Source organism: Panthera pardus, unplaced genomic scaffold, assembly GCF_024362965.1.
Source record: "Panthera pardus isolate Hobbes unplaced genomic scaffold, ASM2436296v1 HiC_scaffold_6, whole genome shotgun sequence".
NCBI classification, from domain to species: Eukaryota; Metazoa; Chordata; class Mammalia; order Carnivora; family Felidae; genus Panthera; species Panthera pardus.
This window is the reverse complement of record NW_026526991.1, coordinates 14,772,740-14,787,490: the sequence shown is the minus strand read 5'-3', so window position 1 is coordinate 14,787,490 and position 14,751 is coordinate 14,772,740. Positions and strand designations below refer to the sequence as shown.

The following is a 14,751-nucleotide window of genomic DNA, read 5'->3' as shown; positions in this document are numbered from 1 at the left end:
CAGCAAGCTATATTGGAATGGTCTCCATTAGAGAAAGGAAAAGATTCAGGAATGAGTTAACCCTAGCACACCAGGCTCTGGGGTTCATTTAACTAATGTATTGTTCTGATCTATTTTAGAGATTTTTTTTTAAGTTTATCTGTTTATTTTGAGAGACAGAGAGAGGGCAGGGGAGGGGCAGAGATTGAAGGAGAGAGAATCCCAAGCAGGCCCCGCACTGTCAACGCAGACTCCTACACAGGGCTCGAACACATGAACCATGAGACATGACCTGAGCCAAAATCAAGAGTCAGATGCCCAACCCACTGAGCCACCCAGGTACCCCTATTTTATGGATTTTTAAGGGGCAAAAACTAGACTGTGATTCTAGGGTGATACACAAAAGAGTCATAGTTGCCATTGAAGGAGGGTGGAAACTGGGGAGGAATAGATAAGAACATTACTAATGACCTCCAAAAATTCCAACAGTGATGATAAAATAAAATTTTAAAGTACCTGAAAATTTAGCTCTAAAGAAGTTCCGTGCGTTTTTTTGTTTGTTTGTTTTTTGGCTTGGGGGGGGGTTGTTTTGTTTTGTTTTAGAGAGAGAGAGTGTGAGAGCAGGGGAGAAGGAAAGAGGGAGAGGGAGAGAGAGAGAGAGAGAATCTTTAGCAAGGGCTCAATCTCATGACCCTGGGATCATGACCTGAGTTGAAACAAAGAGTTGGATGCTCAACTGACTGAGCCACCCAGGCTTAATTCCACCATATGGTTTTTTAATATGGGTTTTACCAAATCTTCAAGGAATAATTTCCACCATTTACCAATGGTTCCAGAGCCTAGAAATAGAGGGACAGCTACTCAACTTATTAAGAGTTTGATGGGGCGCGTGGGTGCCTCAGTCGGTTAATCGTCTGACTTCAGCTTAGGTCATGATCTCACAGTTTGTGGTCGAGCCCCGTGTCAGCCTCTGTGTGGACAGCTCGGAACCTGGAGCCTGCTTCAGATTCTGTGTCTCCCTCTCTCTCTCTGCCCCTCCCCCGCTCATTCTCTCTCTCTCTCTCTCTCTCTCTCTCTCTCTCTCAAATAAATAAACATTCAAAAAAAATTTTAAGAGTTTGAAATAATCCTAGAAAATCCTAAAAAATCCCAGAAAAGGAGAACATAAGAAAATAAAACTATAAGCCAATATGACTTGGGACTGTAGAAAAAATTTTTCCAGTGAAATATTAACAAATTGAATCCAGCAGTATACTAAAAGAATTATGACCCCATAAGGTTTAATCCTAGGAATGCAAGACAGCTCAACCATAGCAAATCTATTGTCATAATTCATGGCAACAATAAAGAAGAAAATATACATGATTATCTTTGTAGATTCATTTGATGAAATTTAATAGGCATTAAACACTGATAATACTCTTAGCAAATTAAGAATAGAAGAAAATGTCCTTAATTTGATAAAGAATATCTCCTATACGGTGGAACATTAGAAGCTTTCCCATAAAAAATACAAGGATGTTAACTATTACTACTATGATTAGCATTGGACTGGGTCTCTCAGGAGGTGAAATTTAATAAGAAAAATAAATGGTGGGGTGGGTGGGTGCCCGGATGGCTCAGTCAGTTAAGCATCTGACTTTAACTCAGGTCATGATGTCATGGATCATGAGTTCGAGCCCTGCATCGGGCTTCTCACCGACAGTGCAGAGCCTGCTTGGGATTCTCTCTCTATCTCTGCCCTCACCTCCCAATAAATAAAATAAACTTAAAAAAAAAAAAGAAAAGGAAAATAAATGAATTACATTAAAAAGAGGAAACAAAACTATCATTGTTAGTAGACAATATGATTATAGTTTAAGAAACCCTAGAAAATCATTTTTTAAAATTAACCATTAGGGGGCGCCTTGGTGGCTCAGTCGGTTAAGCGACCGACTTCAGCTCAGGTCACGATCTCGCGGTCCGTGGGTTCGAGCCCCGCATTGGGCTCTGGGCTGATGGCTCAGAGCCTGGAGCCTGCTTCCGATTCTGTGTCTCCCTCTCTCTCTGACCCTCCCCCGTTCATGCTCTGTCTCTCTCTGTTTCAAAAATAAATAAAACGTTAAAAAAAAAATTTTTTTTAAATAATAAAATCAACCATTAGAATTATCTTAAGTGGGATGTTATTTCACAAGTGAACACATTTATCAACACTCATTGAATTATATATTTAATATACGTACATTTAACTGTATGTAGATTTTGTCTCAACCGAAAACCAGTGGAAATAATAAGAGGTCAGTGAACTGACTGGATTAAAGATGAACATTCAGGGGCGCCTGGGTGGTTCAGACAGTTAAGTGTAGGACTCTTGATTTCCATTCAGGTCGTGATCTCGTAGTTCGTGGGTTCCAGCCCTGCCAGGTTCCATGCACTGGTGACATGAAGCCTGCTTGAGATTGTCTGTCCCTTCTTCTCTCTCTGCCCCTCCCTGTCCCCCACTTACACATTCTCTCTCTCTCTCTCTCTCTCTCTCTCTCTCTCTCTCTCTTTCTCTCTCTGTCTCTCTCTCAAAATAGGTAAATAAACTTAAAAAAAAAAAAGATTAACATGCAATAAATCAATAGCTTTGAAAACCAGAAAAGAAAGTTCTATTCACAATAGCAATCAGACCTATCAAATGTCTTGAGATAAATGTAGTAAGAAACACATAAGATCGGCACTAGGGGGCTGCCTGGGTGGCTCAGTTGGTTAAGTCGCCAGCTCCTGATTTTGGCTCAGGTCATGATCTCCAGGTTTATGGGATCAAGCCCTTCCTCAGGCTCTGCACTGACAGCACAGAGCCTGCTTGGGATTCTCTGTCTCCCTCTGTCTCTGCCCCTCCACCTGGTCTCTCTCTCACACACAAAATAAATAAATAAACATTAAAAAATACATAGAAAAAGAGATCTACACTAAGAAATCTGTGGAACTTTATTAAAGGACAAAAAAAGAAGACCTGAATGAATGGAATTGTACTATGTTCATACAGGAGTCAATGTTTCAGAAAGTCAGTTCTCTCCAAACGTATTCATATATTTAACACAATCCCAATTAGAATCCCAAATTTTGTTTCTGTGTCTCTTTACAGATGTCAAAATTGCATGTTACCTTCTCTGTTCTTCTTTCCAGATTTAGACCTCCTGTTCAACAATTGTTCCTCCAAATGAATTGGGCGGTCAGCCATCTATTCACCAAGGCTTGTGCTTGTCCCCTTTCTCTAATTCACACCAAGCTGCCAGACGTAGACAAGGAAAAGGCTTTGCGAAACTTGGGGCAGGAGAAGGTAGCCTTAAAGAAGAGAAAAAAGATAAAAGCCATAAGGAAAGGATGAATGTATTTGACTACAGCAAAATATTACATTGTTGCATGACCAAAGAGTGCATAGACAAGGTTAACATGCAAATAGTATTTGAGAAGGACAGAAAAGCTGGGAATAAATTGTACCTAAATATTTGCATTTCTTTAAATCTTGCTGTAAGTTATCTTTTTAAAAATGTTTATTTGTTTTTTGAGACACACACACACACACACACACACACACACACACAGAGTGCAAGCGGAGGAGGGGCAGAAAGTGAGGGAGACACAGAATCCAGAGCAGGCTCCAGACTCTGAGCTGTCAGCACAGAGCCCAACGCAGGGCTCTAACCCACGAACCATGAGATCATGACCTGAGCCGAATGTGGAGGCTTAACCGACTAAACAACCCAGGCGCTCCTCTTGCTATAAGTTATCTTTAAAATAGAATGGAATGGTGTGGGTAAAGGATACATGAAAGTTTTGCCCTTTTGGATGACAATTTGACCTTCAGTTAACTTTCTGTTTTCTGGCCCTCTGAAACATGATAAAGAGAGAATGTCAGCTATGTCATTAAGCAACCTTAACTTATATTAAAGCAATCACCTGATTGGTAGATTGCATCTGGACTGGCACAACTATAAATACCGGATGGGGGAGTATAGCTCTGGGCTTCGGAATGTGAAGCCTCTTCCACTGGCCCCTGGTGAGAGGTCCCTGGAAGCTATACCTGTGGGGTCGTTACAAGAAATACTGGCTCCTGAGGGGTGTGCGACTTCTAAGTCAGGACAGCTGGCCACATGGGTCTGATGTGAGTCTTCTTTCCTTGCATCTGAGCTGTTACTTGGCTCCAGGGGGTTTGGGAGGAGCGCCTGCGTGGACTGCTGCACAGATTATCGCAAGGACTCCTGGGGAGGTAGAATGCCTAATTCTGCTCTGCTCCAAGCTCTGTTCCTGATCTATATCCTTCCAAGAAAATCTGATGTCAAATGTGGCCCCCGTAGTCTTAATGAGTCTCAGTGTTTAGTTGTATCTAAGAATACCCCTCGAGGACATGGCACATGAGAATACAGATAGCTTATACCTGAGCTATGTAGAACAGGACCAACGGAATAGAATCGGATTCCGTGATCAGTTTGATCATGGTTATCTGCACCTGTTTCTATCATGAGGTCATAACATATGTTTCTCTGTGTCCCCTTATGGCAGCTGATGCAGACTGCAGGTATGGGGACAGACAGGTATGTAATACCTCTGTGCCACCAGCCTAGGAAAATAGAATCTATAATGTGATATCAAACATTTCGGAAGAAGAGCTGATCTAAGTCTTCATCTCACGTGTTTCAAGCAGGTGGCAAGAGCCGGCCTGAATTTTAGGGGTGGAAGTCTACCTTGGCCTTAGAGATACCTTTGAATCTGCTGAGCCTGATCTTCAGTGAATCTCCATTTCCCCTTTTACAGGCAGATCCGAGTAGGACAACCAAACATAGTTTCAACTGTCCTTGGAGGTTTAGTGTTTAGTCCCTTGATCTAGACATGACTATAACATACCTAGACTTGATCTAGATGGGAGACATCTTTAAAGTTGGTGAGAACATTTGTCTGGGTCAAAACTGACCAGAGAGATGGGGAGTCAGAACCTCCTCTTTTGATCTCTTATGTAACAAGAACGCAGCCCCTCCCCGCTTCACATTGTGAAACAAAAAAACGTTTTTCTCACTGAAGAAGCTACCTATTTCAAATGCACTTGCACCTTCAAAAACCCTAAGGAAGACTAAGCATTCTTCATGACCACGTCCATACCTCATAACAGTATTCGGACCCTATTAAGGATGAGTAGACAACCAGGATTTGACTTTTTCTGATGACATTTCAGTAAGAAAAAAAAGAAAAAAAGTCTTGTAGGTATTTATTCCTCAGAGACAGAATTTATAAGGAGCCAGAAAACCTGGCCCAAGACCTTTACATTATAATGATAAATACAAAAGTAATATGTGCTTTTGGTAACAAATTAAACAGTAGAAAGATCCATAAAGAAAAATGCATAACACCCCTTCTCCCCAAAGCCACCTTTCTTTGGCAACGAATGACAGAAATTTACTGTGAATCCTTCCACTTCTCTGTGTGCACATAAACACATATAAAGACATATATATCACGTAGAACAGTTTGTTTTAAATTCACACCGCATATATTATCCTTAATTTGTTTTTTTTTTTCACTTAACACATTATGTATAGCTCTGCAAGTTCTTATATATAGCTCTAGCTCATTATTTTTAATAATAGCATAATATTCTTAAAGTATTAGCCCTCTATTTTTTTTTGTTTTTAAATTTTTTAAATGTTTACTTATTTTTGACAGAGAGAGAGACACACACACACACACACACAAAGTGTGAGTGGAGGAGGGGCAGAGAGAGGGGGAGACACAGAACCTGAAGCAGGCTCCAGGCTCTGAACTGTCAGCACAGAGCCCAATGCGGGGCTCGAATGTGTGAACCATGAGATCATGACCTTTTGCTGAAGTTGGAGGCTTAACCGACTGAGCCACCCAGGTGCCTTGTCCTCCCACTATTTTTAAAAAATGTTTATTTATTTTGAGAGACAGGTCGGGGAGGGGGGTGCAGAGAGAGAGGAGAGAATCCCAAGCAGGCTCCACAATATTAGTGCAGAGCCTGGCATGGGGCTTGATCTGTGAGATCTGAGCCAAAATCAAGAGTCAGACGCTCAACCAACTGAGCCACCCAGGCACACCCAGCCCTCTCTCTATTGGCAGACATTCAGGCTATTCCTTTTTTTTTTTTTTTTTTTCCTTTTAAGAATCACTACAAACAATGCTGCAATAGATATTATTGCGCAGGTAAATTCACACCAGTGCATTTATTTCTGTAGTATCTTTTGGTCAAAGGACATGTGATGTATGCTATTAATTTTAATAGTTATTTTCCCAAAAGCTTGTAGCAATTATGCTTCTGCCCCTTCCTCAAATTCTTGCCTGCCCTGGATGTTAACAATCTTTTTACATTTTCCAATCTGAGGATGAAAAATGGTATTGCTTACCTGTTTTCTCTTGTCCTCATTTCTAGTCTATTCTCCAGTCTGCAAATAGAGTAATTAAAACATTTTTTTTTAATGTTTATTTATTTTTGAGAGAGAGCGAGAGAGCAGGGTAGGGGCAGAGAGAGGGAGGGAGACACAGAATCTGAAGCAGGCTCCAGGCTCTGAGCTGTCAGCACAGAGCCCAATGCGGAGATTGAACTCACAAGTGATGAGATCACCACCTGAGTTGAAGTTGGACGCTCAACTTACCGGGCCACCCAGACACCCCTAGAGTAATGTTTTTTAAAATCAAAATCTTACCAAGTCACCTTTCTGCTTAAAATACATCATTTATGTCCCTTCACTTTTTTTAAAAAAATTTTTTTAACGTTTATTTATTTTTGAGACAGAGAGAGACAGAGCATGAACGGGGGAGGGTCAGAGAGAGGGAGACACAGAATCTGAAACAGGCTCCAGGCTCTGAGCTGTCAGCACAGAGCCCGACGCAGGGCTTGAACTCACGAACTGCGAGATCATGACCTGAACCGAAGTTGGAAGCTTAACCAACTGAGCCACCCAGGCGCCCCTATGTCCCTTCACTCTTAGAACACAGGGCAATATCCTTAACATGGCCCAAAACATCTTGTGGTCTAATAGTCTTTCTGTCTCTATGGTGGGCTTGTCTCCCAACAGGAAGGACTTTTCTATGGATTGTTCTCAACTCTACTGAGAAATCAAGGTGACACATTAGGTTGTTTCCTGGTACAAGCCTCCCAGGGAGTTTTTAAAATGTGACTAACTAATGCCTAAAAGGAATCATTATTTCTATTTTATTTGCCTTGATGGAGGTGTTTTTGCAGTTGCTTGGGGCAGATCATTTAGGGTAAACAGGTAAGCGCAGCACTTGTCAAAAAAACATGTTAGGGCGACACCCCAGCTCCTGAAGAACAGGCAGAAAGTCTGATCGTAAACGTAGGGGGTTTTTGCTTCTCTTGTTTTTAAGTTGGACTTTTAAAAGTAGAGGCTGCCTTTAATGTGCTGGTTTGCGGAACAAGAGATCTGATTTTCAGCGTGATAACGCATTTTTTGACATTAACCACTGTTGGATTTTTAATGACACTTTTATCTTCAAAGCTCTTCACCAACACGGATGGATTAATTATTCTCTCTCTCTCTCTCTCTTTTTTTTTTTTTTTTTTTGGTTGTGTGTTAAAAAGACAAGTCTTCAAAGCCATCATCCTTGATCCTTGGAGTTGGGGATCTCCACCTTTCAAATGTTGCTTTCCTGCCCCCAAGGGAGAAAATAAATTGCATCTTTGTTTCTTAAGACAAAAAGAAGAACACAATAGAAATACATTCTTTGCACTGTGGAAAAATGTTCTTCTATCCTGGGTGGGATTAGAAGAGGTCGGGAAGCAGTGTTTAACCTGTGTTTACAGTAAGCACTGTGAGAAATAACTGGCTGAAAGTGTTTGTTACTGTTCAACCTTTTGATGTGCTCTTAAAAAGTAGCACAAATCCATAAAACGCCTTGCGATCAACTTAAGCGGGAACACAACATTCGAATCCATCTACTCGTTGCTAAGGTATAGTCCTTTTCTCTTCTCTTCAAAACATGTCTAACTGGGCTTTTAAAAGATTTGGTTTTGGAGAAGAAAACCCTCAAGCCTGCCCGGAGGTCCTCCTTTGCTGGACACATCTTACAACCACAAGGGAGCAGTCTTTCCTTTGATGAGGTCTTCCCTCCACCTCCACAGAAATGGCAGAACAAGCGTAAGTTTGCACACCGTCTGAAAGAGATTTCCATTAGCCCTGGACGCCGGAAACCGCAAAGGACAGTCAAGTTTTGATTTTCAAGGGGAAAGCCTTCGCTAAACTTTCGCTCAGCCGCCAGACCTGTTGGTTCCTGGGAGGGGCTCTTTTGAAACCTCGAAGATTCCTACACTCTCGAAGACCCAGAGCGGTGGATTACGGTAATTGAAAAGCTTGGGTGGTTTTGAAAGATTACTCTGTGTGGTGTGCGCTCACATTTCCAGGCTAAGGGGACCGAGCAGAGGAACCCCTTTTGTCACCTTTTGAAATAAGATCAGAGGGGAAGACAGGATCTGAAGTATGGATTAGGAGGTCCTAAATCTTTGCTTATCACCTCCGCCTGGATCATTATAAATGATTGAGTAGTGCAATGAATTTAGGAAATCATGCAAAGTTTCCTTGCAGTCTGTCCTGGAACCAGAAATTAAAAGCCCGGCTGTGCCAGGCTGTCTGAATGCACCAGCACCTACGCTTTGAAGATCTGAAGTCTCGTCTTGCAAGGGATCGGTCTCTTGGGTGATTTGTTTGCTTCCCGGCGAGGGATGGAGAAACGTAAGCCGGCCGGACTGCTGCCCCTGCGGTCGTGCTACCTCCGCGGCGAGCCCCCGGACCTGCCGGGGTCCCTGCCCCGCCTCCCCCTCGGGGACCCCTTCAGGGTCTCGTGGCGTCTCGACGCCGCGTGCTGGGAGCGGGCGCCCCGGGACTGCGCCGCGAGGCGGTCGTGCCCGCCGCTGCCGCTGGACCGCGCCTTCGAGCCCGCCTTCCTCCGCCGGCGCAACGAGCGCGAGCGGCAGCGGGTACGCTGCGTGAACGAGGGGTACGCGCGCCTGCGAGACCACCTGCCCCGCGAGCTGGCCGACCGGCGGCTCAGCAAGGTGGAGACGCTCCGCGCCGCCATCGGCTACATCAAGCACCTCCAGGAGCTGCTGGAGCGCCACGCCCGGGGGCAGGAGGGCCCCGCCGGCACCCGTCCCCCGCGCGCCGCCGAGTGCAACAGCGACGGCGAGTCCAAGGCCTCGTCGGCGCCCTCGCCCTGCAGCGAGCCCGAGGAGGCGGGCAGCTAGCGCGCGCCCGGCCCGGCCCCGGCCCTCCGCGCCCGCTGCAGCCTTGGAGCCCCTCCAAGGGTGGTTTGCATTTTTGAGCTGGTTTTTTAATCCAGGGCTAAATTTTAGGAAAAAGAAATGCGTGTCTTCCGGCGGGGAACGTGTCTTCTGACCTTCTGGCTGCCACCCCCCGCCCCCCGCCCCCCGACCCAGGCCCCAATTGGGTATGTGCCTGCAGACTTAAAGGTGCTTATTAAGGAAACTCTCCAACGGTACTTCTCAAATGCACACTGTACCGGATCCTGAGCACCTCACTCTAAAAACCCAGAGGGCGATTGGAATTTCCCAGTCAGCGCTGTGGGTACGTTATGCACATAAATATTGACTTCAAGCCAACCTTCACCGAAGAACGTCCCCAAAATGAATAAATAAAAGACAGCCCTTAAGACGAAAGGAACGTTTTTCCTGCATTCCTTCCTTGGGGAGTTGTATTTGAGATTTAATTGACACGGTCACTTTGGGTGAAGGGGACTCCAAGGCGGCACTTGAGCACCCACACAGAGCCCGCTGCTAGCCCAGCGCAGGCTGCGGACCGAGTTCGTGCCTGGTGGTGGTGCGGGCCACGTGCTGAATTTGATACTTCCGGTTTTATCAGAAAGTGGCCATCTGGGGGGCGCCTGGGGTGCTTAGTCGGTTGAGCGTCCGACTGCCGCTCGGGTCATGATCTCGCGGTTCGTGTGTTCGAGCCCAGCGTCCGGCTCTGTGCTGACAGCTCAGAGCCTGGAGCCTGTTTCTGATTCTGTGTCTCCCTCTCTCTCTGTCCCTCCCCTGCTTGTGCTCTGTCTCTCTCTGTCTCAAAAGTAAATAAACATTAAAAAAAAAGTTTCTTTTTAAAGTGGCCATTTGGAAACTTCGTAGCATTTAGGCAATAGTAACATATGTTAGTGTGCTAGAACTCAGATTTGTATAAAAACTTATTTTCCTCTCCGTTGTTTTTGTCCACTGGTTTTTCATTTTCCTTTTTCCCCTCCCCACTTCTCACTCCACCTAACCTTTGGTTAAATTAAAGTGACATCCCTGACTTTATAAAAAAAAAAAAAAAAAGAAAGAAAGAAAGAAAAAAAAATGCATAGATGGTGGAACAGGATGGACTGAAGTTGGTATGTTCTCAGACTTTCATCCCCATGAGGGCTTCTAGATGTACTGGAATTACCCAGCGACTTTGGCTTTGTTCTCAAAAGTCTTTGAAGAACATTTAATTCTGGTCATTTTTGTCTTAGAAACTATTATGATTTAAGTAGATATGTCAAGTGCTTGTTGACCTACGAAGATAAACTTCCTCTCTCTAAAGCTGTTTTTTTTTTAAGTTTATTTATTTATTTTGAGAGAGAGAGAACGAGCAGGAGAGGGCAGAGACAGAGAGAGAGGCAGACAGAGGATTGGAAGCGGGCTCTGTGCTGACAGCTCATAAACTGATGCAAGACTCGAACTCATAAACTGATGCAAGGCTCGAACTCACGAACTGGTAGATCATGACCTGCCCTGAAACCAAGAGGTGGAGGCTTAACCAACTGAGCCACCTAGGTGCCCCTCTAAAGCTCTTTTCTAATAACTTGGATTGACCTTTCCACAGAGGCAGTCCTGTATGGTGGTGGGGAGTGGGGCCAGGACACAGGAAGGAGAGAAAACTGGGTATGATTTCATCCCCCACACTGGCTCATGAGGTAGGCCAGATGTATCAACTTTTTACAGATGTATCAACTGAGAGAAGTTAATGTTCAATGAGTATCTTTTATGTGCCAGGAATTTTTGTGTGTGTGCTTTTTACATGTTGTTCTTTTAAATTCTCATAAATCTGGGGGTGGATATTACACATATTTTGTGGTTAAAAATAACGAGGGGCGCCTGGGTAGCTCAGTCTGTTAAGCGTCAGACTCTTGATTTTGCCTCAAGGGCATCTCACAGGTCCTGAGATTTGAGTCCCAGGTTGAGCTCTGTGCTGACAGCATGGAGCCTGCCTGGGATTCTCTCTCTTCCTCTCTCTCTTTCCTTCTCTGCCCCTTCTCTCTCTCAAAATATATAATAAAGGTTTTTGTTGTTTGTTTGTTTGTTTGTTTGTTTGTTTGTTTTTAATGAGGCCTTGTCCAGGTTTGTGTTGCCATGGTTACTTGAGCTGTGACTCAATGCTGAGTTTGTCTGACCCTAAAGCCCAGGCTTGCTGTGTCCCTTTCTATACCCTCCCTTGCTCCCTCCTTTGCTAGCTGAGTGACAGAGCAAACATTTCTTAACCTGTGAGCAACTCAGTTTCCTCTTCTGTATTGTTTCACAGGAGAAGGTATAGAATACCTTGGTAGTCTGCAAGGTACTAATCAATGGTAAGTTAGTAGTGTATCATCTTTTGGAGAAAATACTATTACTCAGTTCTATGGAGAGTAAAGCCTGACCAAAAATTATCTCTAGGTGGGGGCGCCCGGGTGGCTCAGTTAAGTGTCCAACTTCGGCTCAGGTCATGATCTCACGGTTCATGAGTTCAAGCCCTGTGTCTGGCTGTGTGCTGACAGCTCAGAGCCTGGAGCCTGCTTCACATTCTGTGTCTCCTTCTCTCTCTGCTCATGCTCTGTCCATCTGTCTGTCTGTCTCTCTCTCTCTCTTAAAAATTAACATTTAAAAAAATAAAAAAAAAATTTTTTAACATTTATTCATTTCTGAGAGACAGAGACAGAGCATGAGCAGGGAAGGGAGAGGGAGACACAGAATCTAAAGCAGGCTCCAGGCTCGGAGCTGTCAGCACAGAGCCCGACGCGGGGCTCAAACTCACGAACTGCGAGATCATGACCCAAGGTGAAGTTGGACGCTCAACCAACTGAGCCACCCAGGCGCCCCTAAAAAAATTTTTTTTTCAATGACCTCTAGGTGGAATTAGTGTGATTTCTTCAGTGTGTCAGAAAGAGGACAGAGTAACCACATTGTATTAGGATTTTACCTTCTATTGCAAGGTTCCAGGGGACAAGACTTGACCTGTGGAAACTGAATCCATGTTAAAACATGTAATTACTAGTATTTGTAACAATGGGTTATAGTGGTGTCTGTGTTTCTGGCTGCACAGATAAATGCTTTGCAGTGATTCACAACAAATCTTTACTTTTTCTTTTTAAATTTTTTTTTTAATGTTTATCTTCGAGAGATAGAGAGAGAGAGACAAAGTACAAGTGGAGGAGGGAGAGAGAGGGAGGGAGACACAGAATCTGAAGTAGGCTCCAGGCTCGGAGCTGTCAGCACAGAGCCCGATGTGGGGCTCAAACTCATGAACTGTGAGATCATGACCCGAGCTGAAGTCGGATGCTCAATGGACTGAGCCATCCAGGCGCCCCACTTTACTTTTTCTTAAGAACCACATGGAGTCTTTTAGTTTGAAGGATCAAGATGTAACCCTGCTCTTACCCGTTACTTAGTTATAGCCTCTCAACACCTGTAATATATCTGTTTTGGTCTCCAGGCAGGTTCTTATTCTATATAAAGGTTTCAGTGAAGCAAGACCAAATGAGATATATTTACTACTGGGGTGGGGGGGGGGGGGGAGTTGGAAAACTTCCTGGCTTGATTGGAGGAACAGCTAATTAACCAAGTTGTTCATAACCTTGAGAAACTTCTTAGGGGTCTTCGATGAGCAGTAATAACACTCTCCATTCCTTTATTCTGCTCTAGCCACGATCAGCATCTTGACATTCTCTTTTCTACACTAGGAATAATAACAATAAAAGAGTATGTTTTGTTTAATCTGGATACCGTGGTTGCTTTTAAATGTGGGAAAATGAAATAAAGATTTTTCTTCATTCACGTCTCTAAAATAAATGTGTAAAATGTGTGAATAAATATAATATACCTTGCTGAGATGAGCGGTTTATAAAGAAAAGGACAAAGGCAGTTTTAAAGGAGAACTTTATTGTGGATAAAAATGCCTTGAGAGATTTTTAATGTGGTTTTGTTCAAAGCCCTACTGAGAATATGGCAATGACTTTGAGAAGCCTTTTGGGAAAAAAAAAAAAAAAGCAATAAAATACCATCAAAATCATAAAACTTTTTTTAGAGAAAAAAAATCAGGCCATTTTTCTGGAACCTTCCTGATGACTTATAGGAGGAGCACTAATCCAGGAATGAGACCTTTAATTTTTTTTGAATGTTTGTTTATTTTTGAATGTTTATTTATTTTGAAGGCTCCAGCTTGGAGCCTGGAGCCTGCTTCTGATTCTGTGTCTCTCTCTCTCTTTGCCCCTGCCCCCCCCCCCCCCCGCCCCTGCTCTGTGTCTCTCTCTCTCTAAAAGAAAAACCAGGGGTGCCTGGGTGGCTCAGTCAGTTAAGTGTCTTCAGGTCATGATCTCACAGTTTGTGGGTTCAAGCCCCATGTCGGGCTCTGTGCTGACAGCTTGGAGCCTGGAGCCTGCTTCAGATTCTGTGTCTCCCTCTCTCTCTGCCTCTCCCCTGCTTGCACTCTGTCTCTCTCAAAAGTAAACAAAACGTTTAAAAAAAATTGAAGGAGAGAGAGAGAGCATGAGCAGGGGAGGAGCAGAGAGAAAGGGAGGCACAGAATCCAAAGTGGGCTCCAGGCTCTGAGCTGTCAGCACAGAACCCGATGTGGGGCTCGAGCTCACAAACTGTGAGATCATGACCTGAGCCAGAGTGAACGCTTAACCTACTGAGCCACCCAGGTGCCCCAGGAATGAGACCTTTAATATGTTCAATCTTCCCTTTTCCTGTGGATGAATGCTTAATTAACCATTAGACAATTTGAGTCTTAAAAAGGACAAAATAGATTACAAAAAAGTTAAGTAGAAACAATGTGGTAAGCAGAGTTTTCTGGAAACAGTGCATCCACAAAAGAAGAAACATTTACATGTCCTTTAAGATCTTTCCTGGGGTGTTTTTGTTTTTTTTTGGTTTTTTTTGTTTTTTTGTTTTTTTGTTTTTTTTTTTTTTGCCACTCAGCCCAGACATACCCATTGATTATACTGTATTTCTTCTAGAATATTCCCTGTGGTTTGTAACTCTGACTAGTCGAATCTCTGTGACATCCTACAGCATACCACCCTGAGGGTGCGAAGGAGGAGGCGGTGGGTTGTGGCAGAGTGTGCCTGGCCTGTGGCGTGGTTCAGCACTGCCATCACCAGCCCGGTGACCTTGGGCAAGCCCCTGACTTCCGTGGTCTCAGTTCTCTATGCTAGGACACGTGAAGTTTAGATTGCATGATCTTTTAGGCTCTTCCAGCTCTAGGATGCCATTCAGCTAACATGTGCCGGGTCTGGACTTGAGGAAACAAGTGTCGGCAAGACATGCCTGCTTCCTGCTACATAGTGCGGGGACAGTTTCTGTATCATCTTTTCCCGCTAGAAAAATCCAGATCCAGAGCAGCAGTTACTCTTTTCTGAGTCCTTGTTGCTGTTACAATGCCCCAAAGCAAAACAAAACAAAACAAAACAAAACAAAAACTACATAATTTTTTGTTGAATGGAATTTGAAGAACCTTGCAATCTGGAGGGAAAAGTGGTATGAAAAAAGTTATA

General features: G+C 43.8%; 1 protein-coding gene across 1 annotated transcript; it reads left to right on the top strand.

Annotated features, from left to right (window-relative positions):
* The first annotated feature begins 7,775 nt into the window (after positions 1–7,775).
* ASCL4 (achaete-scute family bHLH transcription factor 4) lies at positions 7,776–10,311 on the top strand. The gene is made up of 2 exons (XM_019446368.2): positions 7,776–8,311; positions 8,556–10,311. Exon 2 carries the CDS (start codon positions 8,693–8,695, stop codon positions 9,212–9,214), a length of 522 nt encoding a protein of 173 aa, XP_019301913.2. The 5' UTR covers positions 7,776–8,311; positions 8,556–8,692; the 3' UTR covers positions 9,215–10,311.
* The last annotated feature ends 4,440 nt before the right edge of the window (positions 10,312–14,751 follow it).

Excerpts from the sequence above, each read along its gene's own strand:
- ASCL4 (XM_019446368.2), top strand. The coding sequence starts at position 8,693 with ATGGAGAAACGTAAGCCGGCCGGACTGCTGCCCCTGCGGTCGTGCTAC.